The sequence below is a fragment of the Echiichthys vipera genome (genome assembly GCF_963691815.1).
Source record: "Echiichthys vipera genome assembly, chromosome: 17".
Taxonomy (NCBI): domain Eukaryota; kingdom Metazoa; phylum Chordata; class Actinopteri; order Perciformes; family Trachinidae; genus Echiichthys; species Echiichthys vipera.
Window position 1 is genome coordinate 8,668,140 of NC_139842.1, and position 13,817 is coordinate 8,681,956.

Genomic DNA, 13,817 nt, shown 5'->3' on the forward strand with positions numbered 1-13,817 from the left:
TGTGTGTAAATAGATTAGGATATAGGCAACAATAAACGTATCAATCAAATAAACTAAAGCTATCTGGTTTATTTGACTTTGACTCTAAGTTACATGACATATCAGACCTAATGTACTATTTATTTGAAAATACCCATGATGAGAATCTAGTAACATTCAGTTTATTGTTTATTAATATTGTTATTCTGCCCTATCACTTTTCTCATCACATATTTAGTCTGTTACATATTTAGATACACTGACAGTCTATGCCCCCTAAAAGATATTTTCAAATCATTTGTGGAATGTGATCACAATTATCAGCCGTATACATCCGGCTGGTGGACTCACGTCAATGTTTTATTGTGGCATTTACATCCTGAAGCACTGACATAAACATGCACTTCAAATGTGTCTCTTCAATTTTATGTACAGGTGCTATTTGTCCTCACACACATCTGACATCATATGTATGACAACTCGCATTGGTTGAGATTATTGGGGGGATCAAATAAAGGTTTGTGATCAAATTGTTGACAAGTTTGAGTGGCTCATGGCCTGCCCATGTTGTTTTATTGAATGATAATATAATGTATATCAGCACAGGTGCTTTTCATATCATTGATAATGCTGGACGCAATAATGAACACACTCTTTATTGTTCTGCCATCTTTAACAAGACAGTATAACAGCTTGGTGGCTGAAAGCGCACTAGTGTGCCCTTACTGTTCATTAATGTAATTATTCTCATATTATCAGTTCAATGTATATAGCAGCCTATATTTGCTCCATGTGTCGTAGCCTATTCTTATGATAGCTTTAATAAGTATAGACAATTTATCAAAAATAATAAACTGGCCAAAACGGTTAGATTATATAGGCATTTCAAATGTTCTCCCTTCGTTTAACAGACCCCATACGGTTTTTGTTATTCTTCATTCCTTTATCTCTGTTTTAGTGTCTTTGTACATTTTAATTGATGTTATTATTATTTCTACATTTAGAAATACATTTTTTGATATTATCTATAACTCTGGAACATGTAAAATCTCAATATCAACATTACTTTTCGCAAGCAAATTGAATGTTTACCACGCCCAGTCAGTAATCACGTGGGATGTGACGTTGCCACCATACAAAAGCGTTACTTCGCGAGATTTCCGTCCTTCTTGATCTCTCTTCATTGGCATCATGGTTGTGTCCACTGCTGGGAAGCTCCAACTCTCCAGCATGCCGTTTTCACATGTGGTGCATTTATGTCTAGTTCTGGCGTTTACCGCAGATGGGCCGCCGTGAAAAGGTAATGTTTTAGGAGTACTTAATGAGGCTTTAGTGTGAGGAAGGCTGGGGTACGTTTTATATGAATTGTGCTAGCGTGGTAGCAGCTAGCTAACGTTAGGCTAACACGTGCGAGAAAACCTAGTTGGGCGAAATTTACAAAGGGGTTTTTTAGTAGTTGACTCTAGGCAACCAGCAAAGATGCCCTAAATCCACTGGCGCGAGGAAGAACGTGCGCATCTAGGCTCAGATTTTAATTAGCATCGTTTCATTTAAGTGTGAGAACGTGGCCTTCCCTTTTCCTCATGTCCTGATGTCTACGATTACAGATCTAATGGCTCATTCAAGAGACATTGTAACTTCACAAGACGCTTTGACGGATGTGGACTGAGCCTCATCCTTCTGCCAACAAAAGCAAGTCTTTCATCGTACTGAAAGGTAAAAACAAACAAACTGAGATGTGATTTATTTCGGACTTTCTGCAGTACGTATGATGAGTTTGTTATCCCTGTCTGAAAAAAGTGTGGAAACCAATGGTATCTGACTAGCTGCATGCCGATGTGTGGGAGGCACGTGCTGCTGGTGAACTCTCACTAATGAAATGTCTCCTTGCAGGTTCATGTGTCCTTCTTGACATGAGTGCCAACGCAGAGGAGGCCTGGTGAAAAGGTGTGTACCACCCTGCTTCTTGTGATCCAGGTTTCCTCAGAATTCTGTGATGAAAACTGCTGCATAGGAAGTGCCGTCTGATGCGATAACTGACGATGGCAATAGCTGTTCTGAGAGAAGTTGTAGGACTGTTTTTTGGTGTGCATAATATGAGCACTTGATTCAATTGTAAAATGTCTCCCTACAGGTCTTCAATCGGCAAAGCGTGACACAGATGACCCATGTGTGCTGAGTAAAGCGTAACAGGTAAATGCTTCTAGACTGACACGTGATACTTAAAGTCAAGCCAATGATGATAAAAGTTATCCCTGTCTGAACTTTATGTGGAGTCAATGGTAACCTGAGGCTTGACTGCAGATACAGGACCAGTAAATCTTTCACTGACTAGTAGTTTGTTTTACATGAGTGTAAAGGTGTTTTGTTTTTTTCTAACTTGCAGATGAAATCGAGGGGGGAGCAGACACACCACCAACTTGGGATTGATCCAGAAGTCCTGATGCTATAATATTAAATTGTAATCTGTATTAAATTAAAAAGGCATGTTTGCTCTAAAACATTTAATAAAAATTAAGAAATGTATAAAAGATTAATGTTCGTCAATCTGTGTTGAAAAATGATCTGTACGACTTCTTCTTCAAATTCTCTAAGAAGATCTGTTCTTCTTGGAGGTATTCACGGTCCTGGGAATGAAAGGGGAACAAACATTAACTTTGAATTGTCCCAAGACACTTGTCGTCGTCTAATGATGGGAGCAGTCGTAGCAAACTAAATACTGAATGTGGCAGTGGGTGTGCCACATCCTGTTTCAATTGCATGTAATAAACACCACAGCAATCATTTGCTTGTATTATTTTGTGTTAAGGCATCTGAAGTCATTTGTGCTCACTGTTAACCAGTTTGTGCCAAAAGACGGAGGGGAAATACATTTTTTAATATTGATCTAAAGTCTTGATTTGGCACACTTGACAAGCAAGAGTACATATAAGCATAGTGTGAACAATTGCACTTTTGCTAAAAGGATATTTGAAATGAGGTAAAATGGTAAATATTTTCCATAAGGCATATTTTCACTGTCAGTAGTTGCAGTGGCATCATACTTTATAACTGTTAAGGACCACACATGTTTTAGAACCAGTGGGACATTAGTTTACTAGGATGTAGTAAATTTATTTTGCAAATCACCTTCGGTTGTCTAAGATGATGGTGCATCTCTTAATACTTTCAGCAAATAACTTTTTGAAGGTTTACCATCTTCAGTGCACTAATTAAAAGTACTTCTTTGGAAAAGTTAGAAGCCTATCTCCTTTGGTTACCTTTTCTGCAGTGTACTTCCACAGAGCCTGAAAAGCCATGGACTGAGAGCTGGCAGATGAAATAGGAGGGGGAAAGTTCAGGGTTGATGTCAGCTCAAGGTTCGACAACACTGATCCTGCATCTACAAATAACAAAACCATGTTATGTACTATTTAAAATGGGTTTATTTTCAGCTTTTGTGAAAACAATTTTTAATTGAACGATAACCAGAATTGATCTCACCTGGTAAATTAATTTGTGCTGAAGAAGTAATTGGAGCCTCTTGTCTCAGCCTCTCTGTGTCCTTCTGCAGATGACTTAACCGCATTCGCTCCTGTAACAAGAAGTGTTGAGCTACGACCACACAGTTATGTGTGTTTTGTAAAATGAAAGCAAAATCTGTAGAATATCACACAGAACTGTTTACACGCACCTGAAGGATTCGTTGTTCTTGCTGCCTCAGACGCTCTGTCTGGGTGTGGACATTTCCGAGCCTTGCCTCATGCTCAGCCTCCACACGTTTTGCCTCCTGCAATGCTCGTTCTCCTTCCTCATACTTTTCTGCAGCAAGCTGCAAAGAGCGTGGCACTGTCAAGACTCAGATATTGTTTACTGCACTGCGTGTCGGGGTCTGCGTGGTGTGTACTTACCTTGCTAAAGGCCTCCACCTCGTGGGCTCGTGTTTTGAGTCTCAGGGCTGTGCTGCTTATTCTCTCTTTCTCTCTGTCCAGTTCTTCTCTTAGTCTTTCTAGCGTCTCTCTTTCTTGTGTCACAGCCATCTCCTTTTGTTTCAGCTCTGCAGTGTGAAGCTTAAAGTCTGCTTGTTCCTACAACAGAAACAGAAAATTACCTTTATTTTATTTACTTTGGGGGGTCCCAGAGAGCTCAACAAAATGTACTTTTTGAATATATCCCATTATATTTAGTGATGTAAACATAGTTACAAAACAGTTTTTACGCTCACCTGTGCCAGACTGATGATGGAGCCCTCTCTCTTCTCCAAGAGACTGCTGACCTCCCGTTCCGCTCTCTCGTGCCTCTGCTTCTCCAGGGTGTGGAAGTGGGCCCACTCAGCTGCCAGCTTCCTCCTCTCCTCTGCACAATGGTGCATCACTGACTTCTGCTCCTCCAGTAGTGCAGTCTGATGGAAACAGAGACAGGCAGGAGGGTTGAGGAGCAGATTCAGAATCAAGATACAGCACTTGTCGCCGACCGGCACTGGTGTAGATGTTCACCAGGCTCACCTTGGCCCTCTCCAGCTCCTCTCTTTCCATGTTGATCTGCATATTCAGGGCATGTCGCTCTCCCTCCAGGCCTCTTTGCGTAGACTCTGCCTTCGCCTGCTCTGCTGTCATCTTCCAGCGCTCCTGAGGCATACAAAAATAACTTTTCTGCAGTGTTTGAGGGGACAGGCACCAGCCTTCACTGCAGGTGTTTGTATGCAAGTACTTGTGGTGTACTGCTATGTCAAAGCAAATGCAGGTAACCTAACAATAATCAGATTTTACCCTGACCTTCTCAAGCTGTCTCTGCTGCTCATTGAGCTGAGTGTCCATCCTGGAAATTATTTCCTTGAGGTACATTCTCTCCTCTGCCAATGCTTTCTGCTGCTGGGCCAGACGGTCCTGCATCACTAAAACGTGCATTGAGAGAATGACCTTAAGCCATTTGCAATGTGATACCAACTACAGCATGCAACTTGGCAACAACTTGAATCTTGACCGCTTTGTGTGTGTGTGTTACTTCGAAGCTGCTCGTCTCTGTGCCGTGCCCCCTGCTCCAGGCCATGCGCTGTGTGTTCATGTGTGCTCTCCACCCGAGATGAAAGATCCCCTAGCCGAGAAGAGAACTGCTCCATCTGCTCAATCACCACTGTAAGAGACCTTGACAACAAAGACAGACATACAAGTTCATATTACAAAAATCTCTAAAATCCTGACCAAGTCAGTGTTAAAAATCTGTTTTGGATAAAGACTCCAGACTCACTGTTAAAGTAGAATGAAACATTCTGCAGCTGTTTGCTGTTGCTACATACTGTATATCATATTATATCAGCACTGAAACTGGTATTTCACTCAGAAACAGAACATCCTTCTAGTATTGACAGGAGTATAATCACTAGTATAATTGCAAATGGGACAGATGTCCTTTGATAACATCTTACCTGGTCTGAGATGTTGCGCTTGTAACTGCATCGATCTCCTCGTCCTTCAATTTCTTCAGTCTCCGGACCTGGTCCTCGTGGTCTTTCTTCATCTCCAAGATAGATTTCCTTTACAGCAAAGACCGACAAATACACGACATACATGGTCATCTTTAAGGTCATTTATTTATCAACAGATATAATATTTTAATTCTTGGAGTTATTTGAGTAATTTACTTGAGTAAAACCCAGAGCAGGTCCTTTGGACTTTGGTCCATGTTTCAGACTATGATTTCTATATTTCTTTATTTGAACTTTCTTTCTTTACAAGGAACAAGAAACTGACTGTTGCATTGTGTTCAAAAATATAATTTCTTAAGTTTGAGGTTATTTCACAGCTCAATCTTAAACAAACTATTCTGCCTTGTCTCAGTTTCAACCAGCTTGCATATCAAACAAATCTGATCTCTGTCCTCCTGGATAGCATTAAACCCACTGGTCAACTCATTATTAGCCCAGGGATTACTATGTGAAATGTCTCAGTTAAATATCTTTTAAGTGAGTCTCTGATCAGCTATTCCGAAGCCAAAGCATTTGACATTTATGTCTGATGTTTGGAAGTTCCCACCCCATATCTCTACTACAGCCAAAACTGATGTGATTACTGTTTCTGTGTCTTGCCATGCGTTTAGAACTTTTTGTTTCATCCTATTTTTAGTAATTTGTATGTTTATTGATGACTTTTCATTCAGCATGTGTTTATATCTGTTGAATAAGTGTCACAATACAGTATTTATTGATATAGAATCAATCTGTTACTATAGAAAAGGCTTCCCTGGTGTACCTCTGGAGGTCTCTCAGTCTCTCCACCTCACGGTCTCTGTCTTGCTGGGCCTGTGCCAGTTTGCGCTGGTACTGAGCCTGCAGCTCTGAGCGTTCCTGCTCAGCCGATTGTATTGCTGTAGCCAGGCGTACTGTTAGGTCTTCACACTCCTGCCGCACTTGTGTCTCCCTCTGGGCTGACGATTCCTCGAGCAGCTTCGAATGAGCCCTGGTTCACAGAAATAACATACAGCATGTGCTGAGCATACAGACACACATATGCTGCCTGAAGTGCAGGGAATTATGAATAATGTATCTTAAACATGTACAGAGGTGCTGCACATTTGCGCTGCATATGTGTGTGTGTGTGTGTGTGTATGCGTGTGGTTGAGGAATAAACTACTTGTGTGTGTTCTCCATTAGTTCCATATCCTGTTTATGCCGCTGCTGGATGCTCTCTAGAAACATTTGGCTTTGCTCTCGCTCTAGCTGCAGGGTCTTCACCTAGACAATAAGAAATACAATAGGATGGTCAGGCTGTGCAGGTACATGGAGGCAACATAGAAAGGGAATTTGGGGCCGCAGGGAAGGTATTATTTGTTTCCCATTACAACATCATTACAACAGTATTAGTGTAGTTGTGGCATAATTAGACCCTATGGTCTTTTTCCGCATGAATTTACATCAAATAGCCATTGACACAAGTTTTTTGGGTGATCACTGATCACCTATTAACAGAGAAATCCTGGAGAGAAATCCTGGAGAGACTTATCATGCTACTGCAGAGGTTTGGTGCTATTTTGAACATTATTAGTGTTTTTTTAGACGTGTTCTGTGCTCTGCCCCGAGCTAATCAGTGTTAGCCTGGCTGTTAACGTCTCTCCAGGATTTCTCTGTTAATAGGTGATCACCCCAAACATTTCTCAATGGCTTATTTGATATATATTAATGCTGAAAAAGACTGTGGGGTCTAATTATGTAGGACTTACACTTTGACATACCTGTCCCTCCAGTTGGATGATGCGAGCCTGTAGAGCTTGAAATTCTCCAGGTTGCTGCTCTCTCTCTTTGAGTCTCTGCTGCAGTACCCCTGCATCCACAACACCCCCTAGACACAGCAGCTGAGACTGCATCATCTTAAGGAGAAGAGAACACACATGGTGATAAATGCGTTCTTCCACTTTGAATAAATAAAAGTAGAGACTTTAATGTTCCTAACCTGCTGTTGTAGAAGCAGCTGCTGCAGATTGTCAGCTGAAAGTATCAGCTTTTCAGAAGATATGAAAAGACTTAAAACCCAAATCACCAAAATCACAAGTACCTTATTACAGAAAAGCATGAATACCTGTTGTTGGACAGCCGTTGATGTATCTTGCATTTGGCTTTGCTGTGGAACAGCTGGAATGAAAACAACCATGAGTAATGATTATATATTAACCTGCTCACATTAGATATTAAAGCAATGGCGAGTATTGTATTGAACTTCACCAAGATTACCTACACAACATTGGGCCAGGCATTATAGACAGCTGTTGTTGGGTTTCATCCGAAGCCTGATTGGGCCCTCTCTGCACCCTGGATCCCTTATGGGATGCTAGGTGGTGAGGATGGGGCTGAGGCTGGGGTTGGGTGTGGCTAATGCTAGCAACAGAGACTGGCAAAGGACCAGTAAGCTGCGGAGGGCAATCTGAGGAATGAGACGAATTAAGAGTTTGTCTGAGGTCTACTTTAGCATGGACAGCGGTTGCTGAGGAGGATGTTAAGGTGGAAGGGAGGTAAGGTGAGGTTGGGTAAGAAGGGGATTGTGGCGGTGTTGAGGGGCAAGCGGGAACGGTATCTGTACAAGAGGGGGAGCAGAATGTGAGTTGATGATTCACTAAGATCATGAGTGAGACATGATACAAGGTAGAATGAGATATTACACGTGGGTCTTGGAGCACACCACGCGGTGTGACGTGTTTTCTTTTACAGTGAGATTGGCAGGTTAAAGGGGGGCCGTCTACTGTAAATTTGCAGAGTTGCCGGGGAGGGACTTAGCATTTCATTCAAAAAATGTAGCTGAAGAGTAGGGTTGGCAACATGACCAAAATCTTCTATCCCCATATAGGTGATTTCATATCTCAATAATGATGTATATCACATACTTTACATCATAATGATATAAAGTATATCACGCATATTTTCTGGTAATACGATAAATAAATATCTATATGAAATAACCACATGGTTGTACACAAACTTTAGTTTAAAATGAACATTACATGCAAGGATCAGAACATAAAATCCGTCAAATGACGAAAATATTGCTGTGACACAGTTCGACCGCTGGTTTTTCAACAAAGCCATAGAAACAATATGATAAAATAGTAGACTTTTGTATATTGTTCTGATGGTATATTTCCCCCCGTCCCTACGGAAGCGTAGTTACTTGGATAAATACCTTGTTTGGTTGTTGTCTCTCTGACGGGAGTGGAGTGGGCAGTGGGGCTAGGCTGTTCAAGAAAAGTGCTGCTGCACAAAACAAAAGGAGAATGACAAAAATAACATAAAAAAGTTCACTTACGGTTCATGGTTTTACACAACAAATATCTTACCTGGTTTCCTTGACAGATGTAAAAGTCTCCTCTCTGTCCCTGGAAGCCTGTGAAGGGACTTGTTTACTGAAAACAAGAGCAGGTTATCATTCAGTGCTTAGAAACAAGCTTCTTCTGTCATTTTATGTTTTTACTGCATTTCTATAGTTGTGTACCTTGCGGTCAACCCCAGATCCACCTCTTCTCCCAGGCCTAAAGACTCTTCCTGCCTTGACGTCTTTGCCTCAGTGTTTGACACGGACAGAGCCTTCTTCCTGCTCAGTGCCCCTGCTAACCAATCCTCTCCCTCCTGCTGCTCGCTTTTAGAGATTTCTGGCTTTCTTTGTTTGTTATCAGTTAAGGCAGGGGTGTCTGCTGCCGTTTTTGCTGCAGATTTGGTATGGCTACCAGTCAGGGAGGGTCTTCTCTCTAATAAAGGAGAGGAAGGAGCCTTTAGAAACTCTGTTGAAGTCTCTTTGGCATCATCCTCTAGAAAGGTGTCGCTGTCGCTCGTTTTGAGGCCTAGCCAGTCAGCTGAGTTGCGGTGTCGTGTGGAGGTGGGGGTGGTAGGTTTTGGTTTCTTCTCTGGAGTAGAGGGAAGGACATCCTCTGTAGAAAATCTGATGATGGAGAAAAGAAATCTAGTACCATGGCAGGCAAAAACTACTGCCGTAAAACCCCAAGATTAGACTTCACACGCACCTGACAGACTGTCTGCGGGATTGGCGGCCCTCAGGCGTGGATCCCAGCGTGGGCTGATAGGAGCTAAATGTGAGGTCCTCTTCTAGAGGTGATTCTGATAAATGGGAAGAAATATTTCATTCTTTTAAAACAGTACTTGCTTATACCTATGATAAGCAGAAGACCATGGTGCTCTGTTACCTTTCACGCTAAAGGTCTTCTCGTGTTGCTGCTTCTCTTGAGACTGAAGCTGGTCCTTCCTCTCCCCCGTCGGAGGTCGCTCCAGAAGACGAGGTGAAGTCAAACTCTCCAGAATCTCATCGAGTTTAGTACGAGGTCTCTGAGGGGCCTCACTCCTGAGATTACACACAACAGAGGAAAAATTTGCCTTTGTTTTAGCATCACCCCGGAACACTAAAGCAGTAATAATTTATCGTTTTAGTGCTATAAATAAGGACAACAAAAACAGTGAGATAGATAGAGTGAAAAGAGGGCTGTTACCTTTCCTTGTTGGACCAAAGCACAGTCTCTTTTTTCTTGGGATTGTTTTTATCACCGTCAAATCCGAGTGCATCCATTAGGTCATCCTTATCATCATCAAATGTAAGATCACTTCGTTTTTTTGCTGCCTTAGCTGATGAACAAAGAATACACACACATACACGTACAGTGCTTAAGTGTTTGTTTGTAGAATGGAGTTTGAGAAGAAAGAATTATGGATCATTTAAGGCTCACATGGATCAGTCTTCAGGACAGGAGATGCTGTAGGAGATGGCACAGATTTGGACGGCTGGATGCTAGATTTAGGTTCAGCTTTGGTTTCATTTGGAAGCAAGTCATCAAGTGGATCAGCCAGGGGGTCGTCCAGATCTGCAGTAGAAATTAGATTCTTTACACTTTTTACACTTTGTTTGGATACCAGACTGTGATATAGAGGCATCATTTATATACTTACTTATGATATTTTTTTCAAACATTATGCATAGGGATGTAAATATATGTTAAAATATATTTAAAGGGGACATATTATGGTAATTTTCAGGTTCATCCATGTATTTTGGGTTTCTACTAAAGAACGTCGTCTACATGCTTTGATGTTCAAGAAACACATTATTTTTCTCATACTGTCTGTCTGAATATACCTGTATTCACCCTCGTTTTAGCGCATGTCTCTCCCTCCTGAAAAAAAGCCCAGTGTGCTCTGATAGGTCAGCGTTTTCGGGACTTCCGCATCTGCACTCTGTGTATCTAAACTGTAATTTCTGAAGAATGAATGGAACAGCACTGTAGCCGCACTTTCTACCTATATAAAGAATAGTTGTGACATCACAACTTTACAGGAGTCCTGCCGGCTTGTTTAAAGGCAGTTTCTAAATACGGACTGTGAGCATTTTTCTGTGGATTGATCGTTTAGATACTATCACATTATTTATAAAGCAATCCAACCTCCTTTATAATAAAAAAAAGACATGGGCATCTTAGTTTTTACAATATGGCACCTTCAAATTATGAGTTTTGACTGAGTATGTACTATATGTTATATACTGAGTTACCAGTTTACTAGGTACACCTTGCACCATTACAGAATTAGTGGTAGCGTTGTATTGAATTGCATTAATTGAGAGGCATTTTTAATATACTGTCCACCTTGTGTATGTCAACAGGGGTGGACAAAATATTAGGAACACCTTTTAACACAAGGAAGTGAGCTCAACATATACAGGATTTACTGGAGGGCTGTTGAATTCGATGTATGCATGTGATTGTACAGGTGTACCAAAGAAACTAACTCGTGTGAGTGACTCACTACATGGTAAAACACTTACTGAATAGTGTCTACCTCCAGATTTGTACATTTACTTGGTAAAATCCAACTAGCTTTGCTTTTTATTGTGTGCCTCTCCTGTTAAAACTATCCACAGACACCCACTGAAACTACCCACTGATGTTATTCAACTACAAATAAAAGGCCAAACACATATCTGTGCTAATGTACCTTTAGTGTAAGGTGTCTGATCAAGACCTTCATCATCACCGCCACTGTCTAAACCAATGCCGCAGTTTGAGAAAAAACAAAGCAACATTATCAGTATACAACTGCTGAGTTATATAAAACTCTGCATCAGAGATGGATGGGACAGGGAGGTTCACACACCAGAGAAGGTGAACTTCTTGTAGTTATGTGCTGAAGACGAAGGTGCAGAGTTCGGCTTCCTCCCTCCTGTGGTGGGTTCATCTGAGTGAAGAGGAGGGGAGACAGCTCTCTCTGATTGCTTCTATTAATGCAAACTTCAAAGCTGGTAATAATGTGAAGCTAATAATGAGAAAATAATTTATGCAAGAACACTCTGCACTGGATTACCTGCTCCCTCTGGTTTCACTTTACTTTCCAAAGTGGAAGAGTCTTTCTTTGGCCCTTCATTACCAAACGGCTTTGTTTGTGCAGGAGCTGAACTGGGCTTTTTCTTTGATGCAAAAAGGTCAGCATCCATATCATCCATGTCCTGTGCGAGGAAACAGAAAAACAACAGGCGATGTCAGTGAACCTGAGACCATGACCAGACAACTACAAAGCTGGACTTTGTCTCTGCATTAAAGCAGTTTTAATCACCTACCTTCATGTTCTTTAGTATGTCATTTGGGTCTGCTGCTGAGACATCAGAGTCCTGGACAGAAAAAAATGGTAACAAATAAGACAATAAATTATGCTGAAAATATTAATAAATGTTAAAAATATAAGACTGTGAATGTATACATGTATCTTTTCTTTTCTGTCTACATACCTCAGTGTCCCCGCCATCCCTCTTTGCTTCCTCTGCTAGCATACTGAAGATATTATCAGTGGCAGAAGCACTGGAGAAAAAAAACATAATAGCTCAAATACTGTTATGATTTAGAATCAGTGGTATGTAACTCTTGAATTCCTGCTCCAACTTACCGATTCAGTGGTCCACTGCGAGCTTTGCCTCTTACTGGGAGTTCTGGTGAGAAAAAATATTATAAAGACACAAAACTCTCACACTAATCATACAATAACTATTATTATAATGCTGCATACTTACTTGTATCATCAAATAAGCTGTCAAGTAAATCTTCATCCCCAAATAAACCTCGGGAAAACCGTGAAGGAACACATTTTTACACAAACTCCAGACTCTACAGCTTATTACACTTTAGATTGTTTTGCTCTGATATGTTTTGGGTGTATACTGTTTTTCTGTTATTTTGCATGACCAGTAGTGTATAGCATTATTACTTCTTGGTTGTAAATGTTTTCCGTTTCCCTGTTCTACAAAAATCTACAGCATTCAATTAACACTTAAAGAACTTACTTTTGGGTGTTTTCCCCTTCAGCTTCGAAGTCTGTAAGTAACAGTAAGTAATTTAAATGCATTTATAAAGCGCTTTTCACAGGCAAAAGTCACAAAGTGCTTTACAAGGGCATAAAACAGCATACAATGCAAACACGATACATCAACAAAAAACACAATGCAGACCTAGACGTCTAGTTGACCGGATGCATACAGGTACACTTAATGCCAGTCTGAAAATACATGTTATTATTTGACTTTTAAAAGAGTCCACAGAGACTGCAGACCGTATGGGTGTTCCATAATTGAGGTGCAACGGATTCAAAAGGATGTAACACATTTGATCTCAGAGAGCGAGCTGAGCAGTAATGCTCTGTAAGTAATAGTTAGAATCTCAAACTAGCATTATTTATGCAACAGGGAGCCAGTGATGAGATTTGAGTACGGGGGTAGCAGTGACATATAATGCAGTGATTTTACAGCTGGGATACAATCAGTCAGTTAGTAACTGCAGGGAGCAAATCGAAATGACTGAAAACACGCCTTTAACTGTTTAAGTACTCGAGTTAACACCGATAAATCATGAAAATGTTGATATCGGCACCAGTTTGACTCACCATGTTGAATATGTCTGGTAGCGTTACAATTGAGAGTAGCTAGCTAGCCAGCTAACGTTAGCTAAATCTGATTAGGCGTCTCCTGTCTCCATTGGTTACCACTCTGTTTCACTGTTGAGCGTCCATGTAAAGGACTCGTCGCGATAAATTCCGTCTTCTAGCACAAACTTTATTCATGCCATTACAAAGTTTAAGCTTGGTGCTGTACACAGCAAAATGCACGTTAGACGCATCGGTGTGTGAGAGATTCACTCCAGTAGTAGCGGTACCAACACCACAGCCTCAGCAACCGGCGCCAGACAGACACTTCCTGTTTACAATTCGCAGTGCACTGTGGGTAGAGTACTGTGTAGCGTGTCCTTTGAGGAAGCGTCTTTCAAAAAAAATGTGTTTGTTTTGGGCTGCATATACATGTAAGAAGTTCGTGAAGCTCGTTCTTGAACTTCCTTTG

At 41.1% G+C, this 13,817-nt stretch overlaps 1 protein-coding gene and 1 long non-coding RNA gene across 2 annotated transcripts; one reads left to right on the forward strand and one right to left on the reverse strand.

Moving 5' to 3' along the window:
• Positions 1-1,152: 1,152 nt before the first annotated feature.
• LOC310960057 lies at positions 1,153-2,512 on the forward strand. Its single transcript, XR_014593590.1, has 5 exons — positions 1,153-1,279; positions 1,587-1,695; positions 1,873-1,926; positions 2,114-2,172; positions 2,366-2,512. It is a non-coding gene; the product is annotated as an uncharacterized lncRNA (long non-coding RNA).
• On the reverse strand, positions 2,381-13,557 carry fbf1 (Fas binding factor 1). Its single transcript, XM_083931655.1, has 32 exons — positions 13,367-13,557; positions 12,771-12,801; positions 12,501-12,548; positions 12,377-12,419; positions 12,222-12,291; positions 12,054-12,104; positions 11,801-11,942; positions 11,594-11,674; positions 11,435-11,482; positions 10,174-10,308; positions 9,940-10,072; positions 9,640-9,794; positions 9,460-9,553; positions 8,934-9,377; positions 8,779-8,844; positions 8,625-8,695; positions 7,686-7,871; positions 7,530-7,582; positions 7,404-7,451; positions 7,186-7,320; positions 6,588-6,688; positions 6,207-6,413; positions 5,384-5,491; positions 4,963-5,102; positions 4,734-4,852; positions 4,464-4,586; positions 4,184-4,360; positions 3,870-4,046; positions 3,653-3,790; positions 3,463-3,553; positions 3,240-3,361; positions 2,381-2,606 (listed from the first exon to the last, which is right to left on the reverse strand). The coding sequence occupies exons 1-32, from the start codon at positions 13,367-13,369 to the stop codon at positions 2,523-2,525; spliced, it is 3,624 nt and encodes a 1,207-aa protein (XP_083787781.1). The 5' UTR covers positions 13,370-13,557; the 3' UTR covers positions 2,381-2,522.
• Positions 13,558-13,817: the final 260 nt, after the last annotated feature.

Coding starts and splice junctions, on each gene's coding strand:
- fbf1 (XM_083931655.1), bottom strand. Junction 10,073..10,173: donor TGTCCTGAAGACTGATCCAT/GTGAGCCTTAAA, acceptor TTTGTTCATCAG/CTAAGGCAGCAAAAAAACGA. Junction 8,845..8,933: donor GATCTGGGGTTGACCGCAAG/GTACACAACTAT, acceptor TCTTGTTTTCAG/TAAACAAGTCCCTTCACAGG.